The sequence below is a fragment of the Pseudophryne corroboree genome, chromosome 7 (assembly GCF_028390025.1).
Source record: "Pseudophryne corroboree isolate aPseCor3 chromosome 7, aPseCor3.hap2, whole genome shotgun sequence".
Lineage (NCBI taxonomy): Eukaryota > Metazoa > Chordata > Amphibia > Anura > Myobatrachidae > Pseudophryne > Pseudophryne corroboree.
Window position 1 is genome coordinate 254713289 of NC_086450.1, and position 17606 is coordinate 254730894.

The window sequence follows — 17606 nt, forward strand, 5'->3', positions numbered from 1 at the left end:
AGATATAGGGTTAAGCCCCCAGGCCGATCGACAAGGCTTCTCCGTCACTGGGTGTCCCTAATACTAGGTATGGGTCCGGGGTGCAGGACCCCATGATGTCGGCACAGGTCGGCCACCCCAGGTCAGCACACAGGTGAGAATTAATATGAGTTAATAAGAAGCACAGAAGTGCTATGTAAGTGGTGTGATTAAAATAATACAAAAATATATACAAAGTGATAGGGAAAATCATAAGTGTTAATAAAGTGTTAGGGTGTGCCGACCTGAAGCAGCCCAGCCATACCGACACAGGGGCCACCACACCCCACACCCACCCCATAAATAATTACAAATATGTCTGGGTTAAATTCCCAGTGTAAGGCCACATGGTAATGGCTCCTACAGCATCTGAGAGCCAGCTTACCTGGAGATACCCCTGGCTTCCCCTATGGCACTCTGGAGTCAGCAATCCCTCCTAATGCTGACCCATCCATGCCTCTCTAAATACAATGCACAAAATGGAAAGCTGCTCAATCAGATTGTAATGTCACTCAGGTGCTAAAAGGGAGGGGTAATTCTGTGTAGGAAAAAACAATGTGTTCCCTAATGCACACCGAGTGAAAAATATTACTACATGTAGTAATATTTTTCACTCGGTGTGCATTAGGGAACACATTGTTTTTTCGTACACCGCTACAGCCTGAGGGTCCCGTGACCTGGCACAATACCTCCAAAGCTTCTTGTTGAGGCGTGACGCCTGCATGTCTATTTGAGGAATTCCCCAAAGACTTGTTATCTCTGCAAAAACTTCTTGATGAAGTCCCCCCTCTTCTGGATGGAGATCGTGTCTGCTGAGGAAGTCTGCTTCCCAGTTGTCCACTCCCAGAATGAAGACCGCTGACAGAGCGCTTACGTGATTTTCCGCCCAGCGAAGAATCCTGGTGGCTTCCGCCATCGCCACTCTGCTCCTTGTCCCGCATTGGCGGTTTACATGAGCCACGGCTGTGACGTTGTCTGATTGAATCAGAACCGGTAGGTTGCGAAGAAGATTCTCCGCTTGTCATAGGCCTTTGTATATGGCCCTCAATTCCAGTATGTTGATGTGTAGACAAGCCTCCTGGCTTGACCATAGTCCCTGAAAATGTCTTCCTTGTGTGACTGCTCCCCATCCTCGGAGGCTCGCGTCCGTGGTCACCAGAACCCAGTCTTGAATGCCGAACCTGCGACCCTCTAGAAGGTGAGCACTCTGCAGCCACCACAGGAGAGACACCCTGGCCCTGGGGCACAGGGTTATTTTCTGATGTATTTGTAGATGGGACCCGGTCCACTTGTCCAGAAGGTCCCACTGAAATGTCCTCGCATGGAACCTGCCGAAGGGGATGGTCTCGTAGGCTGCCACCATTTTTACCAGAACTCGAGTGCATTGATGAACAGACACTCTTTTTTTGTTTTAACAGGTCTCTGACCATGTTCTGGAGGTCCTGTGCTTTTTCCAATGGGAGAAAAACCCTCTTTTGTTCCGTGTCCAGAATCATGCCTAGGAATGATAGCCGAGTCGTTGGAACCAATTGTGACTTTGGCAGATTGAGAATGCAACCGTTCTGTTGCAGCACTCTCAGGGAGAGCGATACGCTCTTCAGCAATTGATCTCTCGATCTCGCCTTTATCAGGAGATCGTCCAAGTATGGGATAATTGTGACTCCCTGCCTGCGCAGGAGCACCATCATCTCCGCCATCACCTTGGTGAAAATCCTCGGGGCCGTGGAAAGCCCAAACGGCAACGTCTGTTACTGGTAATGACAGTCCTGTATAGCGAATCTCAGGTACTCCTGATGAGGGGGATATATGGGGACATGAAGGTATGCATCCTTTATGTCTAGTGACACCATAAAATCCCTCCCTTCCAGGCTGGATATTACAGCTCGGAGCGATTCCATCTTGAATTTGAACTTTTTCAAGTACAGGTTTAGGGATTTTAGATTTAAAATGGGTCTGACCGAACCATCCGGCTTCGGGACCAGGAACAGGGTTGAATAGTACCCTTTTCCCTGTTGGACCAGGGGAACCTTGACAATCACTTGCTGTTGACACAGCTTTTGAATTGCAGCTAACACTACTTCCCTCTCCGGGGGTGAAGCTGGCAAGGCCGACTTGAAAAATCGGTGAGGGGGCACCTCTTCGAATTCCAGCTTGTAGCCTTGGGAAACAATTTCCATCGCCCAAGGATCCACGTCTGAAAGAACCCAGATCTGGCTGAAAAGTCGAAGACGTGCCCCCACTGGTGCGGACTCCCTCAGTGGAGCCCCAGCGTCATGCGGTGGATTTTGTAGAAGCCGGGGAGGACTTCTGCTCCTGGGAACTAGCCGAAGCAGGCGTTCTCTTTCCTCTACCCTTACCTCTGGCAAGGAAGGAGGAGCCCCGACCTCTTCTGGACTTATGCGACCAAAAGGACTGCACCTGATACTGTGGAGTTTTCTTTTGCTGTTGGGGAACAAAAGGTAAAAAGGTAGATTTACCCGCGGTAGCTGTGGAAACCAGGTCCGCGAGCCCATCCCCAAACAACACTTCACCCTTGTAAGGTAAAACCTACATATGCTTCTTTGAGTCTGCATCACCCGTCCATAGAGCTCGTCTCGCAGAAATAGCCATGGCATTGGCTCTGGAACCCAGCAGCCCAACGTCTCTCTGAGCGTCCCTCATATATAAGACTGCGTCTTTGATGTGGGCTAAGGTCAATAAAATGGTATCCCTGTCCAGAGTATCAAGGTCAGCTGACAAGGTATCTGTCCACGCTGCAACTGCACTACACACCCATGCCGATGCTATTGCCGGTCTGAGCAAAGCACCCGTATGCGCATAAATAGACTTTAAAGTAGTTCCCTGTCTGCGATCAGCAGGATCCTTGAGGGCTGCCGTGTCCGGAGACGGTAGCGCCACCTTCTTGGACAGGCGTGTTAAAGCCTTGTCCACCCTGGGAGAGGATTCCCAGCGTACCCTGTCTTGTGCAGGGAAAGGATACGCCATAAGAACCCTTTTGGGAATCTGCAGTTTTTTATCTGGAGTTTCCCAAGCCTTTTCAAATAACTCGTTAAGCTCATGTGATGGGGGAAAGGTTACCTCACTTTTCTTTTCCTTATACATGCGCACCCTCATGTCAGGGACAGAGGGGTCATCAGTGATATGCAAAATATCTTTTATTGCAATAATCATATACTGAATACTTTTGGCCACCCTTGGATGTAATTTTGCATCATCGTAGTCGACGCGGGAGTCAGAATCCGTGTCGGTACCAGTGTCTGCTATTTGGGATAGGGGGCGTTTTTGAGACCCAGAAGGGCCCTGTGACCCAATCCAATCCGTTGATTGACTCCCTGCTTTTTCCCTGGACTCTGCTTTGTCCATTCTCTTATGTAATGAGGTCACACATGCATTTAACATATGCCACATGTCCATCCAATCATGAGTCGGCATTGCCGACGGAGACACACCACTCATCTGCTCCACCTCCTCCTTGGATGAGCCTTCCGCTTCAGACATGCCGAAACACACGTACCGACACCCCCACACACAGGGATATATCTATAAGGGGACAATTCCCCAACAAGGCCCTTTTATATGTATAATAAATGTGTATTTACTCACTGCGCCTTACAAAGCCCCCCCCCCCCCTCTTTTTAGCCCTCTGTCACCGTGTTCAGCAGGGGAGAGTCCGGGGAGCCAGCTCCTCTGCAGCGTTCGGTGGAGAAAATGACGCTGTTAGTGCTGAGGTATCAAGCTCCGCCCCCTCCAGCGGCAAGCTTCGGTCCCGCTCCAAAATACAAAAAATGGCTGGGGATTTTTTTATTTACTGCCTCCGCAGCCTACTGTACCCTGTTGCCAGTCCAGAGGTTTATATTGCTGCCCAGGGCACCCCCCCTGCGCCCTGCACCCATCAGTGCCTTCAGTGTGTGTGTAGTGTGTGGGAGCAACTTACCTCAGTGAAGATCTGAAGTCTTCTGCCGCCTTGAAGTCTTCTTTTCTTCTTATACTCACCCGGCTTCTATCTTCCGGCTCTGCGAGGAGGACGGCGGCGCAGCTCTGGGACGAACGGCGGAGTGAGACCTGCGTTCCGACTCCCTCTGGAGCTAATGGTGTCCAGTAGCCTAAGAAGCAGAGCCTATCATTTAAGTAGGTCTGCTTCTCTCCCCTCAGTCCCACGATGCAGGGAGCCTGTTGCCAGCAGTGCTCCCTGAAAATAAAAAACCTAACAAAATTCTATTTCAGAGAAACTCAGGAGAGCTCCCCTGTAATGCACCCATTCTCCTCTGGGCACAGGATCTAACTGAGGTCTGGAGGAGGGGCATAGAGGGAGGAACCAGTGCACACCCATGCTAAAAGTTATTTATAGTGCTCATGTCTCCTGCGGAGCCCGTCTATACCCCATGGTCCTTACGGAGTCCCCAGCATCCTCTAGGACGTAAGAGAAAATTGTATAGTGTGTACCTAGTTTAACCCTAATCCCCCCACCATGCAGCCTTTAGAAACACTTTACCCCCCCCCCCCCCCCCCCGCAGCCTAACCCTCTCCGGGGTGCCTAAACCTAACCCCCCCCCCCAGACTAACCCCCCCTCCCACAGACTAAAGGGCCGTATTCACGGCACGATTTGGGGAGAGATGTGTGCTGAGCGGTTCGCTCAGCACACATCTCTCTCCCCCCGTGGGGCTGCGCATCACTATCGCTGTGAGGGGTACACACGGAGTGATCACTGCTTAAAATCTAAGCAATCTAGTCAGATTGCTTAGATTTTAAGCAGCGATCGCTCCGTGAGAACCCCCCTTTACCCTAACAGCCCCCCCACGCAGTCTAAACCTATCCCCCCACGTGACTTTCCGACAGCCCAGCAGTGAGTCGATCGGGATGCCAGCGCTGGCATTCTGATGAGTGTCGGGATTCCGGTGTTAGTGTTTCAACAGCCAGGATCCCAACTGTCTGGAGTGGTTATGAATTTTACATATACAATTTATATATAAACCACATAAATAAAAATGTATAGAGACTAATGCAAATCCTATACACACATTTTTATAAATTTAGACGTTTTTGGAAGACTGGAGCTGAGCATACAATTGGCGCTCATCACACTGCAGACTTGTCAACAGTGCGAAAAGGATACTGGGCAGATGTATTAACCTGGAGAAGGCATAAGGAAGTGATAAACCAGTGATATGTGCAAGGTGATAAACGCACCAGCCAATCAGCCCTATTATGTAAATTAACAGTTAGGATCTGATTGGCTGGTGCCTTTATCACCTTGCACATGTCACTGGTTTATCACTTCCTTATGCCTTCTCCAGGTTAATACATCTGCCGGGCTATTCGCATTGTCACGTAAGAGCATGACTGAGCGTGCGCATAACCAGAAATAGACGTGTTTTTTTCCGGATTTCCTAAAACAAAGCCTTTTAGGACTTCCCAGAAACAGCTTGCCAATCGCTATTCCTTTGAAGTTTGTTGCTGAATAGCGGTAAGAAATAAAGCAAAAAAGAAAAAACCCCAGTGATTGTGCCGATATTGCTGATTATTGGCCCTCATTCCGAGTCGTTCGCTCGGTAAATTTCATCGCATCGCAGTGAAATTCCGCTTAGTACGCATGCGCAATATTCGCACTGCGACTGCGCCAAGTAATTTTACAATGAAGAAAGTATTTTTACTCACGGCTTTTTCTTCGCTCCGGCGATCGTAGTGTGATTGACAGGAAATGGGTGTTACTGGGCGGAAACACGGCGTTTCAGGGGCGTGTGGATAAAAACGCTACCGTTTCCGGAAAAAACGCAGGAGTGGCCGGAGAAACGGAGGAGTGTCTGGGCGAACGCTGGGTGTGTTTATGACGTCAAACCAGGAACGACAAGCACTGAACTGATCGCAGATGCCGAGTAAGTCTGAAGCTACTCTGAAACTGCTAAGTAGTTTGTAATCGCAATATTGCGAATACATCGGTCGCAATTTTAAGAAGCTAAGATTCACTCCCAGTAGGCGGCGGCTTAGCGTGTGTAACTCTGCTAAAATCGCCTTGCGAGCGATCAACTCGGAATGAGGGCCATTATTCAAGAACATACACACACGTTTGTCTATAAAATTCCCATTCATCCCTGGCAGCAGTATACAAACTTAGATTTCTATATATCTGCATATACGCCATATACTACTCAGAAAAACATTTCTCTTACGTCCTAGAGGATGCTGGGGACTCCGTAAGGACCATGGGGTATAGACGGGCTCCGCAGGAGATATGGGCACTCTAAAGAACTTTTAGTATGGGTGTGCACTGGCTCCTCCCTCTATGCCCCTCCTCCAGACCTCAGTTAGATTCTGTGCCCAGAGGAGAATGGGTCCATTACAGGGGAGCTCTACTGAGTTTCTCTGATAAAAGAATTTTGTTAGGTTTTTTATTTTCAGGGAGCACTGCTGGCAACAGGCTCCCTGCGTCGTGGGACTGAGGGGAGAGAAGCAGACCTACTTTAATGATAGGCTCTGCTTCTTAGGCTACTGGACACCATTAGCTCCAGAGGGATCGGAACTCAGGTCTCCCCCTGCCATTCGTCTCAGATCCGCGCCGCCGTCCTCCTCGCAGAGCTGGAAGATAGAAGCCGGGTGAGTATAAGAAGAAAGAAGACTTCTAAGGCGGCAGAAGACTTCAGATCTTCCCTGAGGTAAGCGCCATTGCTCCCACACGTTACACACACGGACAGGCACTGATGGGTGCAGGGCGCAGGGGGGGCGCCCTGGGAAGCAATATATACTTCTGTTTTGGCATGTTATTACACATATGGGCTGCGGAGTCAGTGGATATGTTCATCCCCCGCCATTAATTGTGAATTTGAGCGGGACCGAAGCCCGCCACTAGAGGGGGCGGAGCTTGGTCGCACAGCACTAACCAGCGCCATTTTCTCCACAGTGTGCTGAAGAGAAGCTGCTCCCCGGACTCTCCCCTGCAGAACGGTGATACAGGGCTGAAAAAGAGGGGGGGGCACATTTTGGCGCAGTGAGTGTATTACACGATTGACATATATATATATATATATATAAAAGCGCTATATCTGGGAATTGTTTCCAGTGTCAGTTGGCGCTGGGTGTGTGCTGGCATACTCTCTTTCTGTCTCTCCAATGGGCCTTGTTGGGGAACTATCCCCTTATAGATATATCCTTGTGTGTGTACGGGTGTCGGTACGCGTGTGTCGACATGTCTGAAGCGGAAGGCTCATCCAAGGAGGAGGTGGAGCAGATGATTGTGGTGTCTCCGTCGGCAACGCCGACTCATGATTGGTATGATATGTGGAATATTTTAAATGCTAATGTGACCTTATTACATAAGAGAATGGACAAAGCTGAGTCCAAGGAAACAGCAGGGAGTCAATCCGCGAATTTGACTGGGTCACAGGGCCCATCAGGGTCTCAAAAGCGTCCCTTATCACAAATAGTAGACACTGATACCGACACGGATTCTGACTCCAGTGTCGACTATGATGAGGCAAGGTTGCACCCTAAGGTGACCAAAAGTATTCATTATACGATTATGGCAATAAAAGATGTTTTGCATATCACAGATGACCCCTCTGTTCCTGACACGAGGGTACACATGTTTAAGGGGAAGAAACCTGAAGTAACGTTTCCTCCATCTCATGAACTGAACGAATTATTTGAAAAAGCTTGGTAAACTCCAGACAAAAAACTGCAGATTCCCAAGAGGATCCTTATGGCGTATCCTTTCCCAGCAAAGGACAGGGGACGTTGGGAATCCTCGCCCAGGGTGGACAAGGCATTAACGCGTCTGTCTAAGAAGGTGGTGCTACCGTCTCCAGACACCGCGGCCCTTAAGGATCCTGCAGATCGTAAACAGGAGACTACCTTAAAGTCTATTTATGCACATACGGGGGCTTTACTCAGACCGGCAATAGCATCGGCATGGGTCTGTAGCGCTGTTGCAGCGTGGACAGATATCTTGTTGGCTGACATGGATACCCTGGACAAGAATACCATTGTCCTGACTTTAGGTCACATTAAGGACGCAGTCTTGTATATAAGAGACGCTCAAAGAGACATGGGGCGCTTGGTTCCAGAGCCAATGCCATGGCAGTTTCGGCAAGACGAGCTCTGTGGACCCGCCAATGGTCGGGTGATGCCGACTCAAAAAAGCATATGGAGGTTTTACCTTACAAGGGTGAAGTTTTGTTTGGGGATGGTCTCGCGGACCTGGTTTCCACAGCTACCGCGGGTAAATCTACATTTTTGCCTTTTGTTCCCCCACAGCAAAAAAAACCCCCCACAATATCAGATGCAGTCCTTTTCGTCGCATAAGTCCAGAAGAGGTCGGGGCTCCTCTTTCCTCACCAGAGGTAAGGGTAGAGGTAAGAGAACACCTGCTTCGGCTAGTTCCCAGGAGCAGAAGTCCTCCCCAGCTTCTGCTAAATCCACCGCATGACGCTGGGGCTCCACGGAGGGAGTCCGCACCGGTGGGGGCACGTCTTCGACTCTTCAGCCAGGTCTGGGTCCTATCAGGCGTGGATCCCTGGGTGTTGGAAATTGTATCCCAAGGTTACAAACTGGAGTTCGAAGAGGTGCCCCCTCGCCGATTTCTCAAGTCGGCCTTGCCAACCTCTTCCCCGGAGAGGGGAGTGGTATTAGATGCAATTCAAAAGCTGTGTCAACAGCAAGTGATTGTCAAGGTTCCCCTAGGCCAACAGGGAAATGGGTACTATTCAACACTGTTTGTGGTCCCGAAGCCGGATGGTTCGGTCAGACCAATTTTGAATCTAAAATCCCTAAACCTATACTTGAAAAAGTTCAAATTCAAGATGGAATCACTCCGGACTGTGATATCCAGTCTGGAAGCAGGGGATTTTATGGTGTCGCTGGACGTGAAGGATGCCTACCTTCATGTCCCCATATTTCCTCTTCATCAAGAATACCTGCGTTTCGCGGTACAGGACTGTCATTACCAGTTTCAGACGTTGCCGTTTGGGCTTTCCACGGCCCCGAGGATTTTCACCAAGGTAATGGCGGAAATAATGGTGCTCCTGCGCAAGCAGGGTGTAACAATTATCCCGTACTTGGACGATCTCCTGATAAAGGCGAGATCAAGGGATCAATTACTGAAAAGCGTGCCACTCTCCCTGAGAGTGTTACATCAACACGGTTGGATTCTCAATCTGCCAAAGTCTCAGTTGCTTCCAACGACTCGACTATCATTCCTAGGCATGATTCTGGACACGGAACAGAAGAGGGTTTTTCTACCAATAGAAAAAGCCCAGGACATCCAGAACATGGTCAGGGACCTGCTAAAACCAAAAAGAGTGTCTGTTCATCAATGCACTCGAGTTCTGGGAAAAATGGTGGCAGCCTACGAGGCCATCCCCTTCGGCAGGTTCCATGCGAGGACGTTTCAGTGGGACCTTCTCGACAAATGGTTGGGGTCCCATCTACACCTTCATCAAAAGATAAGCCTGTCCCCCAGGGCCATGGTGTCTCTCCTGTGGTGGCTGCAGAGTGCTCACCTTCTAGAGGGTCGCAGGTTCGGCATTCAAGACTGGGTTCTGGTGACCACGGACGCGAGCCTCCGAGGATGGGGAGCAGTCACAAAAGGAAGAAATTTTCAGGGGATATGGTCAAGCCAGGAGGCTTGTCTACACATCAACGTACTGGAATTGAGGGCCATATACAACGGCCTATGACAAGCGGAGTATCTTCTTCGCGACCTACCGGTTCTGATTCAATCAGACAACGTCACAGCAGTGACTCATGTAAACCGCCAAGGCGGGACAAGGAGCAGAGTGGCAATGGCGGAAGCCACCAGAATTCTGCGCTGGGCAGAAAATCACGTAAGTGTTCTGTCAGCAGTCTTCATACCGGGAGTAGACAACTGGGAAGCAGACTTCCTCAGCAGACACGATCTCCATCCAGGAGAGTGGGGACTTCATCAAGAGGTCTTTGCAGAGATAGCAAGTCTTTGGGGACTTCCTCAAATAGACATGATGGCGTCACGCCTCAACAAAAAGCTTCGGAGGTATTGTGCTAGGTCAAGGGACCCTCAGGTAGTAGCGGTAGACGCCCTAGTGATACCATGGGTGTTTCAGTCGGTCTATGTGTTCCCTCCTCTACCTCTCATCTCAAAAGTGTTGAGAATCATAAGACGAAACAGAGTACAAACAATACTCGTGGTTCCAGATTGGCCTCAAAGGGCCTGGTATTCGGATCTTCAGGAAATGCTCACAGAAGATCCGTGACCTCTTCCTCTCAGGGAAGACCTGCCTTGCATGTTCCAAGACTTACCTTGTGTGAAACCAAGAATGCTCCTACGGAAGATTTCCATCTGGGCCGTTTTCTCCACTTCCTACAGACGGGAGTGGATATGGGCCTAAAATTAGGCTCCATTAATGTACAGATTTCGGCCCTATCTATATTTTTTCAAAAGGAATTGGCTTCTCTCCCAGAAGTCCAAACTTTCGTAAAGGGAGTGCTGCACATCCAGCCTCCTTTTATGCCACCATGGGACCTTAACGTGGTGTTATAGTTCCTTAAATCACACTGGTTTGAACCTCTTCAAACGGTGGAATTAAAATTTCTCACCTGGAAGGTGGTTATGTTATTAGCCTTGGCATCTGCACGGCGGGTGTCAGAGTTGGCGGCCTTGTCTCACAAGAGCCCCTACTTTATTTTTCATGTGGATAGAACAGAGTTGAGGACTTGTCCTCAATTTCTGCCTAAGGCGGTCTCTTCTTTTCATATGAACCAACCTATTGTGGTGCCTGTGGCTACGGATGACTTGGAGAACTCCAAGTCCCTGGATGTGGTCATGGCCTTAAAATTCGGTAAAGGCCCATTCCACTAGGAAGGTGGGCTCTTCTTGGGCGGCTGCCCGAGGCGTCTCGGCATTACAGTTGTGCCGAGCGGCTACTTGATCGGGTTCAAACACTTTTGCAAAATTCTACAAGTTTGATACCCTGTCTGATGAGGACCTCGAGGTTTGCTCAATCGGTGCTGCAGAGTCATCCGCACTCTCCCGCCCAGTTTGGAGCTTTGGTATAAACCCCATGGTCCTTACGGAGTCCCCAGCATCCTCTAGGACGTAAGAGAAAATAAGATTTTAAACCTACCGGTAAATCTTTTTCTCCTAGTCCGTAGAGGATGCTGGGCGCCCGTCCCACTGCGGACTAAGGCCCTCATTCCGAGTTGTTCGCTAATTTTTTCATTTGCACAACATATTTGCAAAGTTGCGAATATGTTGTAAATTTGCGAACATCCGCCCCCAACGTAAATTTGCAATTTCGTACGCAGTACTACACAAAGTAGGTATATGCCAAATTACAACGCATTAATGCGAATCCATCGCATACGCACAAACCTCATCGTTAAAAACCGATTTCATCGTAGATTTACACATTCCTCTTAAATGTGCTAAGGTTTTTGCGATCAAACGCACAGCAATGTTTTTTTTTTCTTAATTTAGATGACACCTTGCAATTCAAACTCAACAAGCGTCCGTCAAATTTAAAATCCAATTAGTGTAATGATTGATTATGTGCATGACCAATTAAGTCTGCAAAGAATACCTCAATAACACTTTGTAGGCATAATTGGACATTACCATGTTTGTTTTTAAAGAAGTGCAAGAGATGTGTAAACTGTGCCTGACATAAATGTAAATAGCATAATTTTGTGTGGCTGTTTAGTGTGTGAATGTATGTGTTTACATGTTTTTTGAAAAAATAAGCAACTAACTAACCTAATTTGTATGTAATAAATAAGACTAATACTCGTAATTTGTTTGTGTTTTTTTTTGTTAGGTAACCAATTTATGCTTTGCAATATGCTTTAATTTTTAAGCATTAAAAACATCACAAGCGCTTAACGGAGCAAAAATATTTTTTATTTTGTCAAAAAATTTTTGTAATTTTTATGTTTTTTATAAACTGTAAACTTTTTTTTTTAATTAAATTTTGTAAATTATGTACTTCGGCCAACATGGCCTCCAAATGAGCCTGGATCCGGCCAACGATGCCTGCCAGGCTTGTGGGATCTCCAACGGCACCATCTGAAATGCAGAGTAAAAATGCAATTTAAAACATAACTCACATTCCTCTTACATCACAATTCCACAAAGCACACTTTCATATAAAAGGATATACATCATGGATGTAAAAATGACAAAAAACAGTAGCATACCAACACACAAGCATACTCAGCAATGTTTGTCATTGCTAAATTACAATGTGTAAAAGTCTACCACACCATGATGTACATTTACTAAGATGGGAGTTATATTTAAGATGGGATGTTGCCCATAGCAACCAATCACATTCAACTTCTCTTCTAGAAGGTGGTAAATAACTGAAAAGTTGTTAGTGTTTGGTTGCTATGGGCAACATCCAATCTTGAATCACACCCCAAAATTAGTACATGTAACCCCATACTGGCCTTCATTCACATCTGGAGTGAAGCAGACTTGTCTTTTGTGCTGTTTGGCCTGCATCATCACACTGCATATCAACATCTTCAGAAGGACAACATATCCTAGCATGCCCACACTCCCTGAAAGCCTGCCTTACTAAATAAGGTCAAACAGGTTTTGAAAAAGCAAATAAGCATTTTGTGAGTGTAACTTTCACAACACAAATCATTGTGTCGTTAGGCTGGCTAGCAAAGTGAAGCATGCGAGTTGAAAGTACAAATATTAGGAATACCCAGGCACAAGTGTAAAAGACCAACAACATACTAAACTCCACTCAGGTCTAACAGTTTAATTGACAACCTAGCACATATAAACCCTGTTATCCTGGCAACCCTGTCGACCTAATGAGTGTCGACCTAGAGTGGACAGACAAAACATTGCACACATAGACACTGTACATCTAATGATACTCACATAAATGTAAAAGCAACATCTAGACCATGAAGGAGAACACAAACATTTTTCCTTGGGCCAAGATTGCCCACAGTACAACACTGCATGTTTTGTAATTGTAAGTGTAAGTAGGTAACCAATTCATTTTAAATGTTTACAAATTTACTCTCATCTGCCACATGCGGACTCCCCGGAATCTCTGCAGGGGCTTCTTCTGCCCATTCACTGGGTGGGGAAGGCGGCTGGAAGGGGGAGCTTGGTCCAGAGGGTGGGTCAGACTGAGAGGGGGAGGGTGGTGGAGAGGTGGGTTGGGTCACAGAGGGGGAGGGGGACAGAGAGGGGGAATGGGAAAGAGAGGGTGAGGTGGGCGGAGAGGTGGTTTGGCCAACAGAGGTGGAGGGGGACAGAGAGGGGTATTGGTAAACAGAAGGGGAGTGGGGCTGAGAAGGGGACTGGGAAGGAGAGGGGGATTGTGCGACAGAAGGGGAGGGGGGCTGAGAAGGGGACAGGGAAGGAGAGGGGGAATGGGTGTGAGAAGGGGAGGGGGGCTGAGAAGGGGACTGGGAAGGAGAGGGGGAATGGGTGTGAGAAGGGGAGGGGGGCTGAGAAGGGGACTGGGAAGGAGAGGGGGAATGGGTGTGAGAAGGGGAGGAAGGCTGAGAAGGGGACTGGGAAGGAGAGGGGGATTGTGCGACAGAAGGGGAGGGGGTCTGAGTAGGGGACTGGGAAGGAGAGGGGATTGTGCGACAGAAGGGGAGGGGGGCTGAGAAGGGGCTTGGGAAGGAGAGGGGGAATGGGTGTGAGAAGGGGAGGGGGGCTCAGAAGGGGACAGGTTTGGACTCCCAGCAGCAGCAGGTTGCCGTTGTGCTCGCCCTAGAATTACTTTTTTTTTTTTTTTTTTGTTATAGCATGAAAATTAAATACAACAGCATTTTTCATTTTCTCTGTTATGTCCCATGTTAAAGACACTGGGGAAAATTAATAGCTTTTATTATTTTGTAAACTGGTGATGTTGCCCATAGCAACCAAACAGATTATATCTAACATTTATTAAGCTGATTCTAGAATTGAATAGATTGAGTCTGTTTGGTTGCTATAGGCAACATCACCAGTTCTTAAAAAACACACCTTATAAAAATTATCCCACTGAGCAAGTTATTGAGTTCAGTTGACAGCCTGTTGGAACTCTGTACAACATGCACTTTTTCTGAAGCACCTTGCTACACAGTCAGTACTGCTTACACTACCCACACACACTCATGTTTATTCTACCAGTTTATTGATATTGTGCTAATTTTCACACTCTGACGAGTGAAAGTATGCAAACTTTATGCTTTAATCTGTCATTTACTGTAATATTTTACTTACTGCGTCTGCGTAAGGTGCGGATTTGTTGGCGGAGCTCCGCCAAGAGTTCCGGCGTATGCCGGCGGAGGTCGCTAAACCTTCGCTCCAGCTGGATCACAGTCCTACGACTGCGGACGCGGGTCCGTAATAAGCGGCGGACCTCCGCGTAGGCCTTGCGCTTTACCCTATTTGGGACAAAGCGCACAGGGCGGCCTACGCGGCGGTCCATCACCGCTACCAGGATCCGCATCTCCCGTCTTGTGAAAGCTGCAGCGCGCATCCTGGCAATGGCGTTTTCCATATATGGGCTTATATTTATAGTGTGTGTTGGCATGTGATTGGTGTAAGATCTATGCTGCCATCTAAATAAACTTATTGATGTGTGCATTGAATAAACTTTATTGTTTTCGGCAGTGCTGTGAAGGGCAGAGGGGTTAGTTCGCTATAGCGGAAATTCGCAGTCGCGGAAGAACATGAAAAAAAAAAAACCTACCCTCACAATTACACACACACACACACACACACACACACACACACACACACACACACTCACATTTTAAACAACAATATTTGATACAATCTGTGTACTCACCACATTTGGCAGGAACAATCAGCTGCACAGTCACAAAGTGTACAACATTTGGTATCATATGTTGTGTATTTTGAATTGAAAACAGGAAAATATAAAATAAAAAAACAGTAATTACACCAATTTTGCAACGTAAATATATTTTAAATTTAAAATACAATGTTTTTTAATACTTTTTTTAAGGTTAACATGTTAGAATATTTACAGAAACAACTAATAATATATTCACACACAGCAAAACAATTACACTATGAGCTTTCAATAGCTTCCTAAATGACATCAGAGCAAACTGAACATAAACATACAGTGACTTTGTTAGAAATTTAATAATTATTGTTAAAAAAAACTTTACCTGAAATAATCACGAACAATGCGTGTCCTTACTTGGTTTCCCCTCCAGGAAACACTCCCCCCACCGACTCGCCAACCAACCCTTGGCTCCTCATCAGGCAATTCCTCTGTTTGAGGAAGCTCCACGCGACTCCTTACAGCGATGTTATGTAGGATAGCGCACAGGACCACAATTTTACTTACCATCTCCGGCGAATACATGATGTCGCCACCAGTGCGGTGGAGCACACGAAAGCGGCCTTTAAGGACACCAATCGTGCGCTCCACCAGCTGTCTAGTGGCAGTAAGCGCGGAGTTAAATGCCGTCTGTGGTCCTGGCCTGGGCTTACTGTAAGGAGTCATGAACCAGGGGGTGCAAGGATATCCACGGTCTCCTGTTTGATGAGAAGAAAATAATTAGAATATTATTATTTTTTAATTATTGTACGAAAAAAAACAAAAATACTCACCCAATAACCACATGTCTTGTCCTTCCATCGATCTTAATCTCTGCCATATCCCTGATTGTCTAATGACATGGGCATCATGGGAGTTCCCCAGGAACTTAGCATTCAGGGACAGGATCTGGAGGGATGGCCCACAAACAACCATTATATTCAGAGAATGAAACAGTTTCCTGTTTCTATAAATTTCTTCATTATGTCTTGGTGGTACAATAGCTACATGTGTGCCATCCACAACCCCAATAACATGTGGGAAGCGACTACCACCTTCCTCAAATTGCCGCTTCACCACATCTAGGGCACCAACATCCAAAGGCATAGCAATAAATTGCTTAACTCGCTTAATGAAAGCCTGGCTGACATGCCGCAGGACCTTACTAAACTGGCCCTGCGACATGCCAACCAGATCTCCCACCACATGCTGGTATGAACCAGTGGCAACAAAATGTAACACAGCAAGGAATTGTGTCAATGCTGGTATTGCTGTAGGATACCTAATGGATTGTTCTAGATCACTCTCTATTATGGAGAGAGTGTCTAGGATTAGATGAGGTGGCAGCCTGTATCTGCGCAAAACCACATCATCAGGCATCCCAAAAAGAAGGACACGGGTACGGAATATTGGTGGCCTTGCACGCCTCCGTTGCCTTGGATGATGAGGAGCCGGTTGTTGTTGGAGGGCTTGCGGCGGTTGGGGTGGGAGTGGTTCTGTGGGTTGGGGTGGGATTGCTTCCGCCCCAACATGGATAGACATCACCAACTTAAAAAGAAGGTAAGAATCATGACACCATAATATTAATAAAAACAAAAACATGGTCAACCATAGTAACAAAAAAAAAGTGTATGGGTGTTAACTTACTGCTTGTGCGTACTCCATTTCTAAATTAAAACAATAGGATCGAAACAAAGAAAAAAACACAAATTAGCTAATTCTCCACAACATAGGTTCACATCACAAAGTAATACACAAAAATACAAAACAACACTACCCATTTAATGAATGCAACAATCTATATTTTAAAAATTCATTCTTATTCTTTTTCTGAAAACAAATATAATTAAAAAAAAAAAAACAACAACACATATGCTACATTAAAACGGGTGGCCTTCATTTTCAAATACATAAAAAATCAGACATACCTTGTCAAAAATAAATGCTTCAAAAAAAAAAAAACACAGCACACTTGGCAATCCAAATCAAAAATTAAAGAGACACCTACAAGAGACAGAGAAGGAGTCTAAGAGATCATATAGACACTTACAACAAACAGCAGGACACACTGAGATAGGCTACTTACCTGCTCAATATGTGGACTTAGCCAATTGGCTACAGAAAATTAAATCAAAAATGCACACTTGGCAATCCAAATCAAAAATTAAAGAGACACCTACAAGAGACAGAGAAGGAGTCTAAGAGATCATATAGACACTTACAACAAACAGCAGGACACACTGAGATAGGCTACTTACCTGCTCAATATGTAGACTTAGCCAATTGGCTACAGAAAATTAAATAAAAAATGCACACTTGGCAATCCAAATCAAAAATTAAAGAGACACCTACAAGAGACAGAGAAGGAGTCTAAGAGATCATATAGACACTTACAACAAACAGCAGGACACACTGAGATAGGCTACTTACCTGCTCAATATGTGGACTTAGCCAACTGGCTACAGAAAATTAAATAAAAAATGCACACTTGGCAATCCAAAACAAAAATTAAAGAGACACCTACAAGAGACAGAGAAGGAGTCTAATAAATAAAAATCAGTGTAAACAATATAACATACACACTGTAAAGTACAGGTAACACAAAAATACCATATGCCATAATAAACCATTTATATATCAAACAGATATCCTCCTAAATACATAAACCCAGTTTTAAAAAGTAAAAACTTCCATTGCACAACCATACATACTTGGTTTTGAAATTGACTAATGTAATACTAACAAAAGAAACTTAGCCAAAAATACGCACTACACAACACATTATAAAAATGTTAAAGCGAACAAAC

At 46.3% G+C, this 17606-nt stretch overlaps 1 protein-coding gene across 1 annotated transcript; it reads right to left on the bottom strand.

Moving 5' to 3' along the window:
• Positions 1–11860: 11860 nt before the first annotated feature.
• On the bottom strand, positions 11861–16365 carry LOC134943565 (putative nuclease HARBI1). Its single transcript, XM_063932336.1, has 4 exons — positions 15594–16365; positions 15146–15518; positions 14797–14818; positions 11861–12047 (listed from the first exon to the last, which is right to left on the bottom strand). The coding sequence occupies exons 1-3, from the start codon at positions 16339–16341 to the stop codon at positions 14815–14817; spliced, it is 1125 nt and encodes a 374-aa protein (XP_063788406.1). The 5' UTR covers positions 16342–16365; the 3' UTR covers positions 11861–12047; positions 14797–14814.
• Positions 16366–17606: the final 1241 nt, after the last annotated feature.

Excerpts from the sequence above, each read along its gene's own strand:
- LOC134943565 (XM_063932336.1), bottom strand. The coding sequence starts at position 16,341 with ATGTCTATCCATGTTGGGGCGGAAGCAATCCCACCCCAACCCACAGAA. Across the intron at positions 15,519-15,593 it reads ACAAGACATGTGGTTATTGG|GAGACCGTGGATATCCTTGC; the intron begins GTGAGTATTTTT and ends CTCATCAAACAG.